This window comes from Pholcus phalangioides, unplaced genomic scaffold, assembly GCF_987345545.1.
Source record: "Pholcus phalangioides strain wild (caught in Gottingen) unplaced genomic scaffold, Ppha-v1.0 ptg000022l_1, whole genome shotgun sequence".
NCBI lineage: Eukaryota > Metazoa > Arthropoda > Arachnida > Araneae > Pholcidae > Pholcus > Pholcus phalangioides.
The window spans coordinates 22968265-22991132 of record NW_028301615.1 but is presented as its reverse complement, the minus strand read 5'-3'; the positions used below and the strand labels follow the sequence as shown (position 1 = coordinate 22991132).

Genomic DNA, 22868 nt, shown 5'->3' with positions numbered 1-22868 from the left:
TGAATTTTTTAGTGCCTATTTTAAGCATTTCAGTGCCTTCTTGCCTGCCTATTTCGATCATTTTTAGTGCCCGAAATCCCGGGGTCTAGTCATCAGTGCCGTCGTAACGCATGGGCCCACCCGGGGGCCTCAATAGAAAAGGGGCCTCAAAAAAATTGGATCCAGTAAAAAATTTCTAGAATTTACCAGTTAGAGCCTCAGAAAAACCACCGTGGGCCCGGGAACCCACGATGCTCTTAAGACGGCTCTGCATCATCTCTAATTTTGAGAATAGATGACAGCACCAACAATTGAAATCAAACCGTGAAAATACCCATTTTACGAGTTCAAGCTAGGATCAATGCCGTCTTAACGCGTGGGCCCACCCGGAGGCCTCAGAAAAATGAGAAGTAGTTGAATTTCTCGATAATTTAACAGGCAGGGCCTCAGTGAAATCACTTGGCCCGGTGAGCCCATGATGCCCTTAAGACGGCCCTGCCCTGGCCCCGACTAAGGCAAATTGGTAAGGATAGCGGGCTCGGGAAGCCATTTTATTCTCTCGCTAGGAGGATTGCTGACGAGCCGTTAATTCCCAATAGGCACAGTGATACGATTGGCTGGTGAGGGAGTGCCGTAAGCATTAACTGACTTATCAGTTTATCATATTTGGCAAGAAATCATACTTTTTCATCATTCATGTTTCCGACTACTAGTTTTATTAGTAAACTAATAACTAGTAGTTTTATTAGTATAGTATTTTTTATTAGTATTTTATAGTATAGTTATATTATATAGTATAGTTTTATTAGTATAGTATTATATAACTACTAGTTTTATTAGTATAGTATTATATAACTACTAGTTTTATTAGTATAATAATTAGTAATACTAACTACTATAGATACACCCATGGAGGAAAGAATATATTATAGGTTATTCTTTCGTCCATGGGATACACCTGTAGGCCGAAAGGAGTTCGGCGCGAGCCTGTGGCCCGCGAACGGCTCCGCCACTTCGTTCGGGCTTGGACGTCGCTTCGCTCCTCCGGCCGTTAAAAGGGGCCCCCTGTCCCCGGACTGAAATTATAAACTCTGTCTTCACCACAACCAGAAACATGGCAAAACTGATAAGTTAAAACATAATGTTCCAAAACCCGGCCACGGGCAATACTTATATCGCGGCCGGAAATGTTCCAAAGTTCCAGTTTTTACTAGAAATATCCGAACCAGAAAAATTAAAATTAATTTAAGAGATCAAGAAATGAAGATAGAAGGGAGGACCAGACCAGACCAGAATTGAACTTTGAGCCGATTCCCAGCCCGCGAGGGCCAACTACTAGAAGGGAGGATGTATGGCTGTGACCTATATATATTCCTAGCGAAAATAGTTTATCTTGATGAAGAGTTCACTGCCATCTAGTTTTCAAGAATGATACTAAATTAAAGTTTCATTTTATATCAAATGGCAGCAAATGTTTCATTAATTTCATACTTTTATGATATTTCCCAGTCTGTCAATAGATGGCAGTAAAGTTTGAATCATAATGTCCCGTAGCTCTGTCGCTACAGTATGGTTATGCTCTGAGAATCAAATGCTGTTCTTTGGAGGGTGAAGAATAAATGTATTGACAAATTAATTTTTCTCAAATTTTCTCATTTAAAAAGATGTAAAATTTATTTTACATTTTGAATTTCGGCTTTTGAATTCTATATCATGAAAAATTTAATTTTGTTAGTTTTTTTCATTGCAAAAAAGTTTTTCGTCAGTGGCAGCAGTTGTCCATATTGTTCACGTGTGTGCCACCCGGTAACCTGAAAATAAAAAATAATAAAAGTAATTAAACAGGTTTTTGTTTTATAAATTCAATTTACATATTATAAGTGTTTATATGACAAATGTCGTCAAACACATGATAATAATAAATACTGATAAGTTTCTATTTTCTAATATGGTTCATTCTGTGTTGGTGTCCAAGGGGAATTAGGCATATGGTCAAGATCATTAACCTGTTTATCTGAACGTTCCTGAAATTTAAATTTTATCTCTTAATTATCTCATTTATGATAATCTTAAATGATTATGAGAAGTCTTTGTTTAAACTTATTTGAGCATGATCATAATTGAATCGGCTTACCATTGTTTCTTGACTACTCATTTCTTGCTGCTTTGGGCTATAACCCGCTGGCCTCGGACCCTGTAAATATACCTATGTCTCTAAGTCACCTATGGTCGCTCACTGACCTGGTCCCTCAATCTCTAGGTACATTATTGCTCTATTTCGGTAGCTCTCATGTTTACACACACTCTTTGTAGGCCACTCTTTTGATTGCTTGCTGCCCTGTTCCTTCAATCTCTAAGTATAATACCATCGCTCTCATGTGTACTCACACTTAGTAAGCCATTCGTTGGATTGCTGACTGTCCTCGTCTCCCTGGTTCAGGTCATTCAAATGCTTACACACTAGGTCACTCTTTTGATTGCTCACTGTCCCCAAAGTAGAATATGCCGAAATGTGTGACGTACGTCGCAGAACAACCAGTGCTGTTACAGAACAATCTGGAAGAATTTTAAGAAAAGTGTAGAAAAACGCTATTATGTATAAGTGAATTTTTGCCGCAGATTTTGCCAACATTTTCAGTCAGCTGAGGGCTCGTTGCAGAACATCGAAAAACATTCTGCTTTGCGGCTCACTGTCCTGGACCCTCAATCTCTAGGTATACTATCACTATTTTGGTCAACCCCTATGCTTTCACACACTTTATACGCCCTGTTTTGATTGCTTGCTGCAAGACAGTAGAAGGGACAACTGTCCTTAGGCGGAGATGGACTTTGAAGTCTGGGGGGGGGGGTGCGGCACGATGTCAATTCATATACACACATATACATTAGATCTGCCCACTCCACTTTTGATGCTGGGGACAATGTCCCCCCCCCGTATCACCGCCCATGCAACTGTCCTGGTTGGTGAAATTTAGGGTCTGCAAATTTTACATGAGAACGCAGGATACTGTTTTAAAATTATCAAAGTGTAAAGTGGTGGGGGAAGGGTTGGCGAAAGATCCTAGTTCCAAGATCCTGGCTTGCTGTCCTGGTCATTCAAATGCTTGCACAAACTCTGTAGGTCTCATTTGTTTTTGTTTGCTCACTGACAGGGTTGGCAAAAACTTGTTTTTTTTTTTTCAAGAAGGGTAAAAACCAACTCACTGGGTTGGGGTTTTATCAGGTTTATTTCCCTAGCAGTACACGAAAACCTAAAACAGCAGTCGAAATCGTTGGTGGTCCGCTAGTCTGAGACCAATGATTAAACAATCCGACTGCAGAGAAAAAAAATTGTGGTGGTCCATAGGACCAATAGCAAACAACGTCAGCAGTCCTTTTGACACCTGAAAATATAGTATTTTTTGCTGAATATGCTGAAAAAACATTATCATTGATATGAAGATATTTTGTTTTAATTATTTCGTAATCAATGCTGGTTGAATCTTAGCAAAAAAAAACAAAAAAAAACTATTCATTGTATTATACTTTCTTAGTAGAAAATATCCTTTGCAATATGTTCTCTGAAAATGTAATTTAAAAAGAAATGACTCTATTTTTAACCTCCACACTTGTTTATTGATAGAGCCACAGAATCAACCGTGGTGTGCTTCATAAGGTTTGACTACAGTTATTATTGGTTTTTCAACTGCTTTTTGCACTCCTTGGTGGTATACCACTCTTCTACATGACAATATATTTTAGAAAATTATTATTTAGAAGATATTTTTTTCTTTTAGCAGACCACTCATGATGTCTGCGGACTAGTAGGTTCTCATATTCACTGGTCTGTGGGACAGGTGACTTTTATTTTTGAATTCTAACACTGCTTTAAAAACATATCCATACACTCTTTCTAAGCCGTCTTTGGGTGTTAAAGGTTGAAATGGGTGCTGTTATGTGAAAACCTTATCACTTGGTGCATCTTGGTAATTTTTATTCCTCCTGTTTAGTGTTAAATATTTTCTTTAGTGTAATGCCCTTTAGTTTGTTCTTTTAAGAAAAAAAAAAGGCTGCAAAAACAGAAATAAGTCTAAATGTGCCAATTCGGTGTTGAGAATGAAGGGCTATGGTTATATCACAAGAGCACCATTGAATGTTAGGCCTATCTCTGGAAGAGCATTGGAATCATGCTCGAATAATGTAGGAGGCATCTTGCTAACATGTTTATCTCTAGAAATGTGTTGGAGGTGCACACAGGGTTTGTGGGGAAACGGGGATAGCCCCTTCCCAAGAACCTGGCAGAAAAATGTGTCTGTGTCTTGTATTTTGCAGGACGATCCCATGGACCTACACAATAAGTTGCCCTTCCTGTCACTTCGCACTGGATCCACGCCTAGTTACAATGCTTACTTTCCGCTAGATTTGCCAATCTATACTTACTAAGCTGTCTTTGTTAACCTGCTAATTATTTTCTGAATTTGTTGATGAATATAGCTTAATACCAATTAATACCGTTGAAAACACTTGATCAGTAAACTTGCTGGCCAGCAGACTTCATTGAAATTTTCAGTGTGTGTGTGAGAAGAATGTTTCAAGATTTAAGTTAGCCTTGTTTACATGTGCAGGATTGGGGTTTTAATGTGGGGTGGGGGGGGGGTGGGTGGTTGGTGAATAAGGAACTTGCTTAGCAAGTCCCCCCCCCAGTAGGAAAAGAAAGAGAATATTTATACCCTCTTTTTGGGACTTTTCAGTTACACCCCCCCCCTTTTTTCTCATAATCCAGTATTTCTTAAAGTGTGCGTTTGCGGCTCCTAGAGGCTTTGCCAATGTGTTAGGGGCATCATGGCTAGCAGACCTATACATATGCCACTGGCCCCTTAATTGATCAGGAAATTACCACTTTACTTCAGTGATGTGTAACTGTACTACAGGCCACTTGAGCCATCTGTAAAGTGTCGCTTTCGCAAATTAGGTTTGAGGTCAAGGGCCACATCAGATGAAACCACATTTCGTCTGCAGGCCATGGGTTAAGCATGTATGTACTAAGGTATTTTGGGGAGCTGCAGAAGAACCATGAATTGTATAAGGGAGCTACAGGTGACAACAGTTTGAGAATCACTGCTATAATCCTTTGCATTTTTTCCCTGTTGCAGAATGAAAAAAAACAGTTTTTTTACATTTCCCATGTTAAAGGGGGCTTTTGTGTATGAATTCAATAGATTTTATGGATATTAGCCTCAAGCAACCGCAGTTTCATATTGTGACAATATAAAAAAATTTCATTGAAATTCTTTTCTTTTAATCTTGAGGGGCTATTGTAGCCAATGTTTACCCTTCCCCCCCATTTTTATTTCATTTAATCAACGGTTCCTTTATAGGTGAGGATATCTAGGGAGTCATAATGGCCACTCAAGACAAACTAACACGTATCGCTATCGTGAATAGCGACAAATGTAAACCAAAACGGTGCAAGCAGGAATGTAAGAAATCATGTCCGGTTGTACGAATGGGTATGTAATACAATCCATGTACCTCAAAATATTTCTTATAAACAATGTGCAATTATAATACTCTCATGCATATGAAATCTAGAAAGTTTGAATGTTGTATTTGATTGTCTGTCGCAGGTAAATTGTGCATTGAAGTTACACCGAATGATAAAATTGCAGCTATTTCCGAAGAACTCTGCATCGGTTGTGGTATATGTGTAAAGGTGAGATCATCGATATATTGGTGATTAATGATCGTTGTATATCCTCCCTTCCCCCCCCCCCTGTTATCAAGTTTTAATCTATTTATAAATTTATTTGTGTAACTCTGAATATATTTTTTTAACATTTTATAATTGCATGGTTTTGATTTTCTAGAACCTTTCACAAAAGGTTTCAGAGGTAATGACCTAAAAATTATATCTTTGGCGGGGGGGGGGGGGAAAGATTGACATTTGTCCTCCCCCCCCCCCTTCACAATTCACTATGCATACTCTCAATGATTCTCTCTTCTTTGTATAAGGAGCCTATATCTGATATTCACACCAATAGATCTTAAATGAGAGCAATACTTTAATATTTTGATGTAAAATGGGACTGGGAAGATGAAATGGGGAGAGAAAAATTATGTGTTTGCCAAATTTCTTTAACTCTTCACAGTCTAAGATGACCCAGATAGGGAGTATGTATAGAAATTAGTATAGAAAGAAAGAAAAAAGTCAAATCTCTTGGAAGAGCCTAGTTTGAAAGGTAAAAATTGGCTGTAGAATGATTTTTATTCAAATTTCTCTGAGGACCTATTTCTCCTAGATTTGGGGACTTTTTTTTTCAATGTTAGTATGCGTGCTGACATGAATTTTGAAAAATGTTGTGCTGTTCGCAGACCAACTTTGAAAATTTTATAAGCTGCACAGTTTATCGTTCACATATAACGTCACATACAGTAAACTGCTCAGCAAAACTAAAAGGCAAGGCAGACCAGATTAATAAGATACTCACCTACTGTACCAAAGGATGACCCTGAGGTACAACAGCAATGGCGAAAAGATGACCCACACTGTAGCTCTGTGATAATGACTGCATTTCTACCACGAGAACTCTACCAATGAGAGGTCTTTCTTCCTTTCAAACCGATCACAACTCGGGTCTGTAGCCATGGGCAATTTACTACCTGGTGAGTTGTATCAGGAGTGTAAGTGTATACCTAACAGTCTGAGTATGTATATGGTGTTGTGCATGAATTAGTGCTGCCATCTATATTGCCAGTAAGAGATCTATGCACAAACCTCCTCTGTAAGGTAAATAGGGGAAAAAATGTCAGATGCTGTTCTTTGGATTCAGCAATAAACTGTTGGTCCTGATCTAACTAGCTCTCCTGTGCAAAAAATTACCACAGCTACAAAAATGATCGAATGATAAAACTAGAAGAATGTAGGGCACCTTTAGATACCTGACCTCTTTTCTTATTAGAGTTGTAATCAAGTATTGCCATATCTGTGAAGTCTTCCAGATACATTTCCCAGATTTCTGAAAAATTCTTGTGACCAGAATTTTGCCCGTGATTGTAAAAAACACATTTAGGGGAAAAAATTATTCCAAAAGAATTTAGACAAAAAAAAAAGAAAAAAAAAAAAGAAAGACTGCTGTTTTTGTTTTTAATTCGTGAAATTACGTCATAAGCATTGTGTAAATTGCCATTATTGCGTCAAATCACAAAAAAATATTTATCTTTTATTTTTTTGGCGGGGGAAGACAAAATTTGGCAATAAGCCAGCATCAATCTGGCCTTTCAACACCCAAAATTATCATGATCACATGTATCTGCTTTGACCACGTGTTTTGTTGAAGTTGAGTCTGTATCAGGGTTTACAGTACGGTCAAATTTTTCGCAAAATGCAAAAGAAAATCGTAGAATGCGAAAGAAGTAGTAGCCACTTTCATAAAAATGATACAGGAGGTATGAAACGAGTAGAAATCCAACCATCAATCATTACATTAGCATTGTAACAATTTGCTAAAGCTTCCCCCCCCCCTTTTCGATTTTTTTGCGGAAGGAGTTTTTTATCCAGCTTAAACCCTGGTCTGTATATCCTGTTTCATGCCCGATGGCGATTTTTTGGTTGGTGAGATTTGATTTGAAAGTATTAGTACTTTCAAATTTTACTGACTAGTTGGCTATGATTAGCGATGGCTTGCAGGATTTCACATTTTTGCAATGGGAAAAAAATTCCTAAAATTTCACTTCTAATGAGAAATTCCTGCAATGTATTTTCAAATCTCTTTTTCAAGTTTCTTTTACATTTATTTTTGTATGGAATTTGGATCCGCACGAAAATCTCCCAAATTCTCACTCTCCATAGTTGGCAGCTATGCATTGCAAAAAACTTCATTTAAAAGACATGTTGCTATTCACTTATTTTCTATACTGTTTTATGACCAGGTATCTAAAACAAATCTGACTTTTGTTTCAGAAATGTCCTTTTGAAGCCATTTCTATAATCAATCTTCCCAGTAATTTGGAGAGAGATACTACTCACAGATACAGTCAGAATTCCTTCAAATTGCACAGGTTTGTAAAAAATAAAAACAGTTTAAAATCCTTAACTTCCATTATTTTGATCTCATTTTAGCTGAGAAAAGTTTGTATTTGATTAAATCAAATTTATTAATTTGTTTTAATATATCATTGTCAATATTAGATTACCGATCCCCAGACCTGGAGAGGTTCTTGGACTCGTAGGAACCAATGGTATAGGAAAATCTACTGCGTTGAAGATACTCGCTGGAAAATTGAAACCCAATCTTGGACGTTATTCGGTAAGATTTGTTTTATTCCTCTGATTGAAAAATTGAAGTTGATTCTTTCATCATGAAAACATAATGGTAATGATTTGTTTTGTTTGTGTTTGTAATTTTCTTGTTTGTTACTATGTTTTGAATCAAAAGAAATATCTGTATTTACTTGCTTGTATTTAGGATGATGTGGCGTATAGGATGAGTTGAGATTGCAGAGATAAAACTGAGGAATATAATAAGAAATACTAGATTTATTAATGATATCACGGATAATAACATAAAATGCACGTACTAAGGCGAACAACCACATTTTCTTAATGCTGCCATCTCTTGTCTACTCACTCTCCCTCCAAAGCTTTGCTATGATTCTCCTCTTTTTTTACTCTCACGACACAAAGCATCATCCTCTAATCTGTCTAATGCATTTGAAATGCAGTTTCCTCATACAATTAAAAAAAATTCAACAAATTCTTCATTAGTGCATATAGGATGGCCTAGGGTTTTGAAGCAGTAAAAATTGAATAAAAACCTTGTCCTGTACACGAGTAAATACAGTAAATTTTTTTTTTTCAAATGCCTTCGCTAAAAAAATACACAGGGAAAAAAATTATGTACAGGAATATTAATTTCATGCACAGGAATACAAAGTTCACAGAAGAAAAAAAAAATTAATGCTCACTAAAATTAGAAAATCTGTTATGTATCCCGCACTTGCAGCGTTTATACCATTTTTTCCCATAATTCTGATAGATTTCTATGTAAAATAATTTAGTTCCAGAAACTGCCCAAAATTTAAAGATAAGTTTTTTAAAACACCAAGAAGCGCTATTAAAAAACTGACTGACTGAAGGCTAAAATGAACAGCTTCAAAATAGCAAAAAATGGAATTTATTAGTCTACTAAAGCTGGTGTTAACACAAAGTCAAATTTGTAGGTATCCATTGGTCAAACACACTTTTGTGTCTGATGTGTGCAGACAGATGGAAAAGATAAGCTCCTACAATGCACTGTTCAGTTTGATGCTAATGGCCTTGCACTGAAAGAATATTTGTTCTAAAAACATAGCCTCCTCCTTTTTTCAATGCATTTTCTATCAGCTGAATCCTTCATTTTATGTGAAATGGTTCAAAACTTGAAAGAAAAGGGGAAGTACAGCTGGAAAAAATTCAGAGGGGGTGAGTGAATCGGGCTCAACTGCCAGTAGTCCTTATTATGATCGATTTGAAAATTCAGCTCATGGCATGGCTTTTTTATGTTAGCATGTGTATCCATATCAACAAAAATCTTCACCAGTTGAATCTTTTTTCATTATCCGGAGGCAGAAAAATCATCAAAATATTTTCGTTAACCAAAAAATGTGTAACCCAAGGCGTTTGTTAGCTGGATATCATTGTATTGGGGTAGGGCTGTGTATCATTTCTCCCAAATGTGTAAGTTTAAGAAGGATGAGCAAAAATTAAAATAAATTTTTGAAATTAAAATTTCTTGTCTGTTTTTGAATGGAAAATATCATCCGCATCATTATATTGCCAGAGCCAGAATTGGAGGGGAAGGGGCATGTGTGTGTATGTGCGTGCGCAAGTTTTTTCCCTACAGCAAAGTCTAGGAAAGAACAAAAATACTATTAGAAAATCATCATTTGAATTTTTTAATGGCCCTTATATTGCCCACAGAACATACAGAAAAGCAACTCATTTTCTTGCATAGCTTATGCATAAGAAATTATGGTACAGTGAAATCTATATAACAATACACTGCAGACCAAGAAAAAATATTGTTGTAGGGGGATTATTATATTGAGAGGCAGCAGTTTAACATTAGACTATAAGCATCTCCAAACAAGAGGTGAAAAAATATGGTATAGGGATTTATTTGTATAGTAGTATGGGTATATTATTGTAATGAGGCTTCACTGTAATTTAATAATTTGCTGTTAATCTGTAGAATATGTTGCAATCGTTTTGTGATTTTTCCCCCAGGATCCCCCTGACTGGACTGAAATATTAACACATTTCCGTGGCTCTGAACTTCAGAACTATTTCACAAAAATCTTAGAAGATGACTTGAAGGCTATAATCAAACCTCAGTATGTTGACCAGATACCTAAAGCTGTCAAGGTATGAAATAGATCAAGCCTTTTTATATAAAATTTCTCAGATGTGTGATTACAAATGGTACTTTATTTGCTTGTTTTTTTTGTTTTTTTTTAGTGTATTTGAATGTTATTGTAGATATTTGATTGTAAAAGTTTTGTTTATTTATTCAGGGTTCTGTTCAGCAACTCCTAGACAAAAAGGACGAGATGAAAAACCAAGACCTGGTTTGTGAAATGCTAGGTATATTACTTCACATTATTTTTTCCTGTTATTTTACTTGCCTATTGTATAAAGCATGAAATACATTAGCATTTTAGAAGATCTTCAATTCTATAATTCTGTGATTGATGGGGTCAGCCGATTTATGGTTTGCGCTGTAGGATAGTAAAAGCATTTAACCCAGTTTTTTTTTTAGATTTGACAAATGTTAGAGGAAGGCAAGTAGAAGATTTGTCTGGTGGAGAACTGCAGCGTTTTGCCTGTGCCATGGTCTGCATACAGAAAGCAGATATGTATGTTTTGTTTTGAATGAAAAGTTTAATTTTATGGGTTTTTTTTTCGTCAGAGTAGGTTCTCAGAAATTTGTAAAAAATCCTCGTTACACAGAATTCGATGTAAAAAAATGAGCCACTTTTCTTTGCATCACCCCCATGCTTATGATTGTATCTTGTGTACTTGCAATTTATTGCAAATTAATCGTTGTATGAATCAGAAGAGCAAAGTTTCATGTCTTATTAATGTTCAATGAGATGGGATTCAAAACATTTGCTTGGATTCGATTCAAAACATTTGATTAATAATGATGCAAATAATTGACTCGTATTAAAATTGATGTGCAAGAACTTTATGCAAAGCAGATTTCATTAATGTAATAAATAAACAAGTACCTCACCAGTCTACTACACTATTGAGAGGTCATTAATGCCAACATGTAATTACAAGTTGAGAATGCCAAATAGTTGCCATATTTTTTGTAAAATTGGTGTTTTACGTTTCGATCCCTTACTAAAGAGAAAAATCTCTGTTGTATAGAAATCCAACATTGAGAAGAACATTGAGTGCAAGCAAGGAATCATTGTGGCCAAGATGCTGAATTTGAATAAACAAGAAATGGATATGTTACTGCCAAAGCCAGAAGTTGGCCACTTCCTGAACTGGGCAGCCCAGTTGACCTGGCCAATGTCTGAAATTCAGGCTTTCACCATTCTTTGTCTGGTCCATATATATCGATCCCTATGATTCAGAGTCATCGTTGTAGAGCCATATTTTTTGTGATAATTATGGCCATTAATAATTAGCCATAGTTAACAATAATTAGCCATAGTTAACAATAATTATTATGGTTATCTATGGAAAACCCCAACGATCAAAGAAATCATAGGATTTATATTCTAGTGATCTATACATAGGGATATATATAGGGATCGAAGTCAAAAAGCCAAACGAAAGCCCAAATTCGGACATTGGTCAGATAAACTGAACTGGCCAGTTCGTGAAGTTTCCAACTTCTGGCATTGGCAGTAACAAATACGTGATATGAATCTTTTTTATTCAATGGAGTGTAACATTTTAGTATGATTTTATCACATCATTTCAGAATGGATTGCTTTTCATTATATGAGTGAAATTGTTTGTGTAGAAATGGTGAGGTATCTAAAAAGTGTTTATTATAATATCTATTTTCCATTAATAATGATAATAACATGGATGTCATTTTTATTCTCGGTTCAAAGATTTACATTTTCTTTTCTTTCTTAAGATTCATGTTTGATGAGCCCTCCAGTTATTTAGATGTGAAGCAGAGATTAAAAGCTGCCGAGGCGATTCGATATCTTATACATCCGGACAAGTATGGTCATTTTTTTTGTTTTCTGTATCTATCTAATCTTCTATCAGATCTTTTTGCTAGCGATAATTTATAATACAGTGAAATCTGTATGAAACAATGTGAAGAGACTGAAATGCTTCATTTACTCGCGTATACGACAAGGTTTTTTATTCAGTTTTCACTGCTTGAAAAACCTAGGTCATCCTATATGCATGAGTAGAGGATTCATTGCGTTTTTTTAGTACAGGGCATGCCCTGTCTAGATCATATCTAGACTCAGATTTCTGATAAGAATAACCAATTTATTGCCATTGGATGGAAGAGTAGCTTTTACCTCAAGAACTGATGTCAAATTCATTCAGGAAATGTATTAATGCACTCAACGGATTGATGTTTTGTGGAGTGAAAAGAGGAAAGTCGTTTCGAAACTTCTTAGGGAGAGTCAGAGTAGACAAAGATGATAGTGTTTAGAAAACTTGGTTGTTTGCCTTAATGCGTGCATTTTATTTTTTTTCTTCTTCTTTTGGTCTCCAAAACTATATACCTTGTCCTAAATTTCGGTGAGATTGCCCAATATACAGGTAAATATGGTAATCCTTTTTAGACAGATTTCTGTTTTATAAAGGTGCACATCAAAGCACTAATCATTGAACAGACTGTTCTTTTGATTCTGTTCAAGACAAGTTTCCTTCTCAAGCAGTGTTCGTCTTAGACAGGTTTCATTGAATATTTTAATTTATAATCAATATACAGTATTTCGTACTAGAAAATTATAGTTTTACATGTTGGCAAAAATGAATTTTTTACTTGTACCACCACGATTCGTCAACTACCATCAATACCATTACCTAAATATTTTTCCTATTTCAGGTACATCATAGTTGTAGAGCACGATTTATCAGTACTAGATTATCTGTCAGACTTCATTTGCTGCCTATATGGTGTGCCTGGTGCCTATGGTGTGGTTACTATGCCTTTCTCTGTTCGAGAAGGTTGGTTTTGGTTTTTCAATAATATTATCGTGATAAGTCAATGTTGTTCTATTTTTTTTTTACTTGCATTGCTGAGTTCTTATTGCCTCTATTTGTTGCCTATATGCATACTGTTAGCAAAAGTACATTTTGCTCACCTCATAAATGAGCTTATCATAGTACTTCCACCACTGAGCCAATCAAATAGGTTTACGGTGCCCTCCCTCAGAAGTCAAACCAAATTGCCATTATTGAACATTTTTATTTTGTTTCTTATGATGAACTCTTTCACTTAATTTTCATTGGTATGGTAGACTAATGTGGCCGCAGCTGGACAAAATTTTCTTCCCCTTCTAAGATGGTCAAACAAAGTATTTTATTACTAAAACAGTTTAAAAGTTTGCGATATTTCTTTTTTATTGAATGTTCGTATTATACTACAATCGTGCATTTTTTAAAATATTAGAAATGATGTATATGTGTGTTTCTGTTTTCAGGTATTAATATATTCCTTGATGGGTTTGTTCCAACTGAGAACCTGAGGTTTAGGGACACATCTTTAGTGTTTAAAGTAGCGGAAACAGCTGCGGAAGAGGAAATAAAGAGGATGTGCCGATATGAGTATCCTAGAATGCACAAGTTTTTAGGTGAGATTCTGCGAATCTAAAAAAGTTTATATGGATTCGCAACATATTTTAAATTGAGGCTGAGAAAAGTCTAGTTAATTTGAATTTAAGAAAAATGATGTTTGCTGTCTTTGGTTAATCAGTCATTTACATTGGAAGATTTTTTTCTCAAATATTTGCAACATTATAAACAATTGCAGTCACTCACCATCATCCATAGATCCTTTGACTGATTTATTTTCACAATGGAATTTTTATGTTTCTTCTGTTTCTAGGGGAATTTGAAATGTCTGTTGATCCGGGAACATTCACAGATTCTGAAATTATAGTTATGCTTGGTGAAAATGGTACTGGCAAAACAACGTTCATCAAAATGATGGCTGGCAGGTTAAAGCCTGATGACGGAGGTGAGGAAAATTTTCATGACTTCTTTTTTTAATACTCTAAGCAATTATTGCCGTGTTGGGGCAGACATCTAAATGGTCCTTGCTTTCATTTTTACCAGGAACTGTGCCCTCCCTAAATGTGAGTTACAAACCTCAGAAAATATCTCCCAAATCGCAAGGCACTGTTAGACAGTTGTTGCACGAGAAGATCAGGGATGCTTATATACATCCACAGTTCATAGCAGATGCAATGAAACCTCTCCAGATTGACAACATCATTGATCAAGAGGTTTGTATGAATGTAATCCAGTATTATGAATTAAGGCATTCACATTATTTTATGTATTTGTGTATTTTATATTTGCTAGGATTGAAGCTTAGATTACAAATAGGCGATGAGATGAAGATGGTTAAGCTTAACATTTTGTTGCTAATTCCTGCATGCATCTTTCAGATCTTTCAACTTTCTGGATTTTTTGCCCTTTCAGCTTCCGAATTTGTTAAAAATTTCTTTGGATTTTAGCAGAAAATTATATTTGGAAGGAAATTTTTCTCCACTTCTTTTAGATCAAATTTTTTTAGTTATTTCCTGAGCTTTCCCGATGTCCTGGCATCAATGACTATGGTTGCTGTTTGGGAAAACACCTATAGAGGGCAGCCATAGTTCGCAGAACCTACCTACTTGTTTGAAGACGTCACTTTTGTCAAGTAGCCATCAAAAAGTCTTGGTGACCACATTTAAGCCAACTGGCAACGACAGTCCATTTACTCTAACATAACAAGTTGAAGAGCGACGATCCTCGGTAAACGTGCACCGCGGATGATAACGACCTAACCTTGGAAGGAGCTGGTAAGGTCATGGCCCAGCATGTTGCAGGAAAGCACCCCGAAATCTGCAGGCAAGAATCAAGTTGACAATCGATGAACTATGATGCAGCGGACGACCAGGAATTAAGATGCCGACCGGACTAGATAGCGGATAGCAATCAACATTTGGAAGATGGAGGATGACTAGAATTATATTGCGATGATCATGAAAGATTCAGGTGGTCCGGAACCAGCCAGCAACGCACCCTGTACTAGTGATTATCACGATGACATACTGTCGGGCGGAAACTTTGTAGTATCAGTGTGACAACAACAATCAAAATGACGACGTGATCAAGATTGCACATTTTCAAGTCTGTGAACAATGAAAATATCACAGATTTTTATCTAACCGTGCATAAAAAAGGTAGAACTATGCAACAATTTGTACATAAAATGACTATATTAGGACTCTTACCACCAGGGATCTATGGGTAATGTTACACATCCACGATGATTATACTACCCATGACCTGCCTGTGAGAGGGGAACTTTTTCTCAATCTCAACTGATTAAACAGAAATTTTTTTGATCTGGTTTGAGGGGCGGGAGAAAGTCTTGGGAGAACGTCTGTAGTATAGGTTCTTATCATGGCAAATAAAAGGACAAATGTATGACGTGTAAAAGTATGTTTGCCGGATTTTTGTGAGAAAATTTCGGGATTTTTACCTTTTGAAGTTTGCCAATGTCTGTCTGTCTCTTTTTTTTCAAATGGGCATGGTGAAATACACTTTTTGGCTGTGCTGCCAAACTTCTCATGGTGCCAGTGATGTTCAGATGATATAAACTGGCTGTCAACAAAAGAGTGAGGATGTCCCAAAGACAGTTAAGAAAAAAAAATGCCAGGGCAATCAGTTTTAATCCAGGACTAGACAAATCCCAAGTTGTCTAAAAAATTGGCAGTGGCTCCTAAAATGTTTGTGTGGTTGCTAAATTTGCAGGTTGAGAGCAGCACAAAATGTTTGGAATTTATAGCTGCATATCTGCCAACTTATGAAAGAGGGTCACTGTGCCATGAAAAAGTCAAAAGAAGCATTATTTTGGACCTTTTTCCTTTTCCGAACTCCCTTCTGTCCTGATGTGTTCGAATAATCGAAGTTATGTCATATTTATTTATGGTTTATATAGGTTCAGAACTTGTCTGGAGGTGAATTGCAACGAGTAGCCCTTGTTTTGTGTCTCGGAAAGCCAGCTGATGTTTACCTGATTGACGAACCTTCTGCATATCTGGACTCTGAGCAGCGTCTCGTGGCAGCTAAAGTCATCAAGAGGTTCATTTTGCATGCAAAGAAGACTGGCTTTGTGGTTGAACACGATTTCATCATGGCTACGTACTTAGCGGACAGAGTCATCGTATTTGAAGGTGAACCATCTAGGAAAACAAAAGCCAACACGTAAGTATTTCTGATGGCATTATCATTTTTCTGAAAATTCTGGGGAAAAAATACATTAATGTCAATTTGATGACTTTTTCATTAATGAAAAATTCTTTCATCTCCCGAATTTTGACAGTGGTTGTAAAAGATCTGTACTTTTGCAGGGAAAAATGATTCCCAAACAATTTGCTTCCAAAAAAAACAAAACCCTTGATTTCATTTTCATCCCTGAAATTACATCACACACGTAATGTAATGTTGTGCATTGTTGCCATTGTGTTAAATAAATATTTTATTTTGGCGGGGGGGGGGGAGTTGAAATTTTCAGAATGTTGTGCATTGTTCTGCAACGAGCCCTCGGCTGACCGGAAATTTTCTACATGAAAAATTCCCATGATAGTGCTTTCTACATTTTTCGTAAAATTCTTCTAGATTGTTCTGCAGTAATACTGATTGTCCAGCGATGCACATCACAGATTTTAGCATATTCTGTTTTTAGGGGTAATGAAAGGTTGCTTGCACGATGTTGCGTTTTTGTAATGGAATGAAAAAATCCTACAATTTTACTGTTATTTATGAAAATCTCGACATTGTTTTCCATAAATCTTTTTTGCATTAACTTTTGTATTGAATTAAGATCTGCATGAAAACTTTCCCAATTTTCATTCTCCAAAGTTACCAGCCATTTAATTGCTAAAGTTAGGTTTCTGTGGTTTCAAACTTTGAGGTGTGAATGGGAGCCAGTTTCCTATTTGAAAAAAGTGCCTACCTCAGAGAGCAGGCAAACGTGCAAAACAATACTTACATAACATGAAAATTCAAGCATTTACCATCTTTGTTTCAGAATATGGGAAAGATATTGCGGCACCAGCTAGATCACAAGCACAATTTCAACAACATAAATAAATACTTTAGGGCTAAACATACACTCAAAACATGCATTATCCGGCATGTACTGATTCATTAGAAATTCCATAGACGAATGTGAGAAGGTGCAATGAAGTTGTAGCTATCAGGGCTTGACAAATTTCTAACTTAAAATAAAGATGCCAGAATCATAATTTTACATGCCAGAAAAATACCATTGAATATACTAAAAATAACTTCAAATTCTTGAAGATGTACAAAAATGACAAGGAAACACTGTCACCAGTTAAAACTCCAAAATTAGCCAAACTGCTATTTTGTGCTGTTGGTGTTGGAAAAGTGAATATTTTTGCAAACCATCATGAATGGGAGAAATCATGTGCAAACTTACAAAAAAAATGTGCCAAAATAATGGTTACAATGTGGATTTTTTTTTGTGCATGTGTGTTTACAAAGTGATTTTACAGAAAACTTTAAAATATAGTAATCTGTATTTTGGTGCATGATATTTACACAAATATGCTGCATAAAAATTAAAAAAAATGCAGTTTCTTTCATCATGTTTATTTTTATGCTGTGTGTTAATTCAAAATAAACAACCAATTTATTTTGGGAATTATATCAGATGGGGTTTTATTTTCATTCAATAGGTAGCAGCAGTGCTGCAATATATTATCTTCTATACAAAACTTTTATCTGCACTGGAAAGTGAATAGAATTCCAACTCATTCATCAATGTTCAACGCAACCTAATTTTTTCTTATTTTATTTGTTTATGATAACCTGGAAGGCATGAAATACACTAACACTGGGAAAAGTAATAATAAAATAATAATGAATAAAAAATAAAAGTAATCAGAAATAATCGTCAGAAGGGAAAACACTTGGCAAATGGAGCCAGATCGAAATCTTCAATAGCAGAAAGAAATCTTGTGGAGGAAGTGCATAAAAGTTCTGATGGCAGATGGCAGACTTTTCCATATTCTCTCCACGCAGCATTTGTATCCGGGGAAAAAGCAATCTCTTCTGGCCGTTAGTATTCTTTGGAAGGGATGCCTCCGTCGGTTAACTCGCCTGTCCATGATCTCGAAGAAAAGTTCTGCTGATGATAGATAAACCATTTGGTGGACTATGTAGCTTGTAGCACATCTTCAGATCTGCAGCAATTCCACACCATTCCGGTGAGTGCAAACCCAGATATTGAAACCGCTTGCAATAAAACCAGCCGCTCATGCCAGCTATTTGTTTGGTAAAGGACCTCTATGGCTTTTCGAGAAGCTTTATGTTCTTAATTTTCTAAGGGCTTTCTACACATACAAATGTTCAAGAGTAATCTCAAGAATTAAAGCAACTTTGTCTTTTTATATTCCCGTGTCTGCATGTTATAAGGAAAAATGTTCCTGGCCCAAAAGTTTTACATGTTCTGAGCATTTCGGGCAATAGATTTGTCCAGCCCGGTAGCTATGTAATTGATAATTGATTTATTTCATCATAGGTTTCGCTTTTTTTTTTTTGGTTTTTATTTGAAAGTTTGTATAAAGGTTGTAGCAGAGGGCGAAAGTGTAATCTTGATAATGATTTTGAATTGCATGTAATTTTTATGTTCAATTTCAATTCATATGATGATTTTTTTATTTTCTGTTTTCCAGTCCACAGACTCTATTAGCAGGCATGAATAAATTCTTAGAACTCTTAAATATCACCTTCCGTAGAGATCCGAATAACTTCAGACCTAGGATCAATAAATTGAACTCTGTCAAAGTAAGTGTTATTTACTAGGTTATTTTTTCGGTTAACGTTTTTGCATCATACCATAATTTTCTGTACAAAACTCACAGGCTGATAAACATGGTCATCAAGTTATTGAAATTATTTTGCTACAGGGGGAAAACTTGAACCAGATATCTTAATGAGTAATAATAAGATGATAGCAAATACTATGGGGAAAGGGGGATTTAGTCAAGCTGTTTTTACTTACAAGGAAAGGGGGATTTAGTCGAGCTGTTTTTACTTACAAGGAAAGGGTCCAAAGGTGGCCTCTTCAAAAAGTTTTGAAAAAAATAGCCTCTGATTCTACTCATCAAGATATGCACAGAGTAAAAATAAAAATCTGGCAGAGAATTATTATGGGTCACTCAAAAAAGTAAAAAAAAATTATTTTGATCGTTAATCGGGGTCGTTTGGTTTAAACCAGTTTGGTTTTTTTTCAAAAAATCAAATAAAAGTGGCCTAAATATAATTTTTTTTCCCTGAAAAATATCACATTGGTTCATTATTAGCCAAAATGTTATTTTTATTACATTTTATATACTTGGGGTACATTCTGATGGTATATTTTTAAATGACAAAATTTTATAAGTGGTTTTTTTTTTTTTCAAAAAATCTCATAAAAATGGCCAGAATATATATATTTCTTCATATGAAGTTACAAATTCATGAATAAAGATTGCATCACACATCTAAATGTAGTGGTGCATTATCACACAGGTTTCTTTTTTCCTTCACAAAGAAGCAGCAACAGTAGTGACACCATCATGCTAGGGGCAGGTGGTCCTATAATGTAATAAAGACACCAGCTGTCCCTAAAAAACAAAGGCTAGTGTACTATAGTAGTTACATTACCTCATATACATTTTCATTTTCTTTCCCATAAGAAGTATCACATCTCCTACTGTATATCTCCCAGTCTATTAAATACATTATATTCACCTAATTTTTATTAGTTTTGGCAAAATAGTTTCCTAATTAAGTATACTGAAAATAACTGGAGAAAAAACCTTTATATATTATATGATTAATAATAACATGAAAAGAATTTTCAAACACACAGTAATCCATTGAGTTAAATTGCAAAAGTTGGTTTTTGTTAAAATGTAAGAAATATTTATTGATTAATCAATATGGGAATAGTGTTAATTACATTAATAAACATTTTATTTTAATTATTATAAGTTTGAATGATTTTTGAATGTTTTTAATGTTAATACTATTTAAAACAAAAAAAAACCGGTTTAAACCAAAAAACCCATTTTTTTTTAACCAGTTTTTTTACCAACCCTGACGCTAATAGAGGCCAAGAATGAATTTAAAAATTCCAGCAACCATGCTGTCTTGGAGTGATGCCTTTCTAAAAACATATGATCGCACACCGCACAAAAAAAGAGAAAAAAAAAACTAGTTTATAGAAGAAAAAAGCTGGAGGAGGAAAAAAGAGCTAGAATTAAAAGTTTAAAATTAATTTTTTTATAGATCTCCCCAAAAAGCATGAGAGGCAATGAGCAGCCAACGGCTGTCATTTTTATTCATTTTTTGCGGCTTTATTAATTACACTCCGCCACTAATTTTTTGGTTTTTATGTGTTTGAGTGAGATGAATGTACTTAAATTTTTAATAATTTTTTGAAGATGACACCTTCTGATTCTTTCCTTGTTAGATCTGAAAGCCCTTTTCTGATGCTTAATATCATATCATACTTGACTCGAGCACTCTTACAGAAAGACATAATTCAACTTGCAAAAAGTCTCTGTGAGGCGAAATTCACATCATAGTCGGAGATTGATTTGGAAGTCTGGGGGGGGGGGGCACGATGATGATGTCATTTCATATATACATATATACATTCGATCAGTCGACTCAACCTTTGACGCTGGGGGGGGGGCAATGTGTGTGGTTCCCCCCCCCCCCCCCCCCGTATCTCCGCCCATGGTTCACATTGGATTAGGCAATACCAATTCTTAACCAATTCGTGTAGAGTTACAGGTTGTATCATTTGGTGTGTATGCAGCATAATAGCTACTTGTAATAATCATGCATCCTTACTGCTTTCACAGTTCTTTGCAGGTAACTAAATTTTGTCATGGGGATTCATCAACACATTTGCTTTCAATGTGCTTTACAGTATTACTGTGTTTGGCAATAAGGTTTCTCCAAAGTCTGCTAATTATCAGCGTGTGATAAAACCGCTACTGCTCCCATTACCTGGAGAGCAACTAACATATGCTGCATGATAAAAAAGGTGGCTACCAATGAATTAAACTTACTGATGCTGACTACACAATGTCCATGCACAGATCCACTATTGCACATACTTATAACTTGAGGTCACACACAGGCATAATTAGCAACAATTTCGTGACTGGAATAGATTGTATGTTCACAGCTGTAGCCACACAAAAATGTAATATATCAATTAATTATTGTATGCATAACATATATTGGGTTTGACTGTCCTCAAATTTGAGACAATTTAATTGCAGCAAGATTATCTAGTAATTACTTCTATTTCTGCAGGAACTCAATTGCGTAAGATTTTCATTTTTATTTACAATGGCCAGTGTGATACCCGATTATGCCACTGCAATTCCAGATTTTGCGGTGCTAAAGTAGCAGATCAACTCATTATAGATGCGTCTTTTTGTGATATTAAAAGAGGAATGAAAACATTTGATCTAAACTAGGATGAACGCCATTGCGGCTGGACGTCCAACCTCTCTAACAATATAAATTTCTGTGCAATAACCTGGACTGATTATGGAATGATGAATGGAATGTCATCATTCTAGGTTACGGTTCAACATAGAATGCTCCTAGCTCCAAGAAAGGAGCTGCAAGTATATATGCAAGATTTCATTGTTATATTTGGCCTGAATGCCTTAAATCTATATTTACATTTTTTGAAGTTTACGATTGTTGAAATGACTTATCAATTTACTTCTGTTGCCTTCATCAGAGGTGGCTATATTTGTTATTTAACAAAATTTCCAGACACACCCATGCTTTGGGAACACTTTGATATCTCTCTGAGGTGTGAGTTTTCCAGTCTTTCAATATCCAATGTGTTTGGCAATGGGTTGGATAATTGGGACAACTTCACAATGAAAGATTGCTTTCTTAACTGCCCTTGTATTTCAGAAGCAGTTCTTATTTTATTTTTTTCCCCTATATTAATAACTATTTGTTTCAACTTTAGGATACCGAGCAAAAGAGAGGTGGTAACTTCTTTTTCTTAGAAGATTAATGAACGTGCTGTGTCATAATAGGTATGCAAATGAAATTCTCCATCTGGAGTTGAAGAGGAGGGCAGGTGATGCAAAACTGGTGGTTTTTCTGTAAATCAAACCAGCTTTTTGTTACTGCTTTTGATATTTATTTGTATCCTCTTTTTTTTGCGAGAGAAAACATTAAATTTCTTTTGCTATGAACAATCTCTTCAATAAATGGATCACATACATATTTTTAAAATAATATATCTGTATATGTTATCTATTATTATATTATAAATATGATTAGGAGGGTGGGGGGGGGGGGAGTTTCATTCATGGAAAAAAATGAAGTTTTTGTTATACAAACTTAAAGATCAAATAAGAGATGATTTGCTTTGAGAAATTACAAAATTGAGAACATGATGCTGAAAGGTATGTGTATCCATGAAACAACTCGTTCAATGTACAGTCAGCCCTCGGTATTCACTGGAGTTACATTCCAGGGGTGACCGCAAATAAGGAAAATCTGCAGATAACTCAAACCCTAAAATTTTATTCTTAGTTAGACATTTCATTTTTATCGTATCTGCTTATGTGGAAGAAGTGGGCGGGGGGGGGGGGGGGAG

The 22868-nt window shown here is 35.6% G+C and overlaps 1 protein-coding gene across 2 annotated transcripts; it reads left to right on the top strand.

Moving 5' to 3' along the window:
- Positions 1 to 1737: 1737 nt before the first annotated feature.
- On the top strand, positions 1738 to 22464 carry pix (ATP-binding cassette sub-family E member 1 pix). Of its 2 annotated transcripts, XM_089249205.1 has the most exons (17): positions 1763 to 1812; positions 3756 to 3815; positions 5337 to 5468; positions 5586 to 5671; positions 7919 to 8016; positions 8147 to 8264; positions 10223 to 10360; positions 10510 to 10579; positions 10755 to 10851; positions 12099 to 12188; positions 13038 to 13159; positions 13636 to 13785; positions 14040 to 14171; positions 14270 to 14439; positions 16146 to 16411; positions 18910 to 19021; positions 22230 to 22464. In XM_089249205.1, exons 3-17 carry the CDS (start codon positions 5360 to 5362, stop codon positions 22275 to 22277), a joined length of 1806 nt encoding a protein of 601 aa, XP_089105331.1. In that variant the 5' UTR covers positions 1763 to 1812; positions 3756 to 3815; positions 5337 to 5359; the 3' UTR covers positions 22278 to 22464. The 2 variants fall into 2 exon arrangements, with proteins under 2 accessions (XP_089105330.1, XP_089105331.1); XM_089249204.1 differs by lacking the exon at positions 3756 to 3815 and having other exon boundaries at positions 1738 to 1812.
- Positions 22465 to 22868: the final 404 nt, after the last annotated feature.

Excerpts from the sequence above, each read along its gene's own strand:
- pix (XM_089249204.1), top strand. The coding sequence starts at position 5,360 with ATGGCCACTCAAGACAAACTAACACGTATCGCTATCGTGAATAGCGAC. Across the intron at positions 10,580-10,754 it reads CCTGGTTTGTGAAATGCTAG|ATTTGACAAATGTTAGAGGA; the intron begins GTATATTACTTC and ends TTTTTTTTTTAG. Across the intron at positions 14,172-14,269 it reads GTTAAAGCCTGATGACGGAG|GAACTGTGCCCTCCCTAAAT; the intron begins GTGAGGAAAATT and ends CATTTTTACCAG.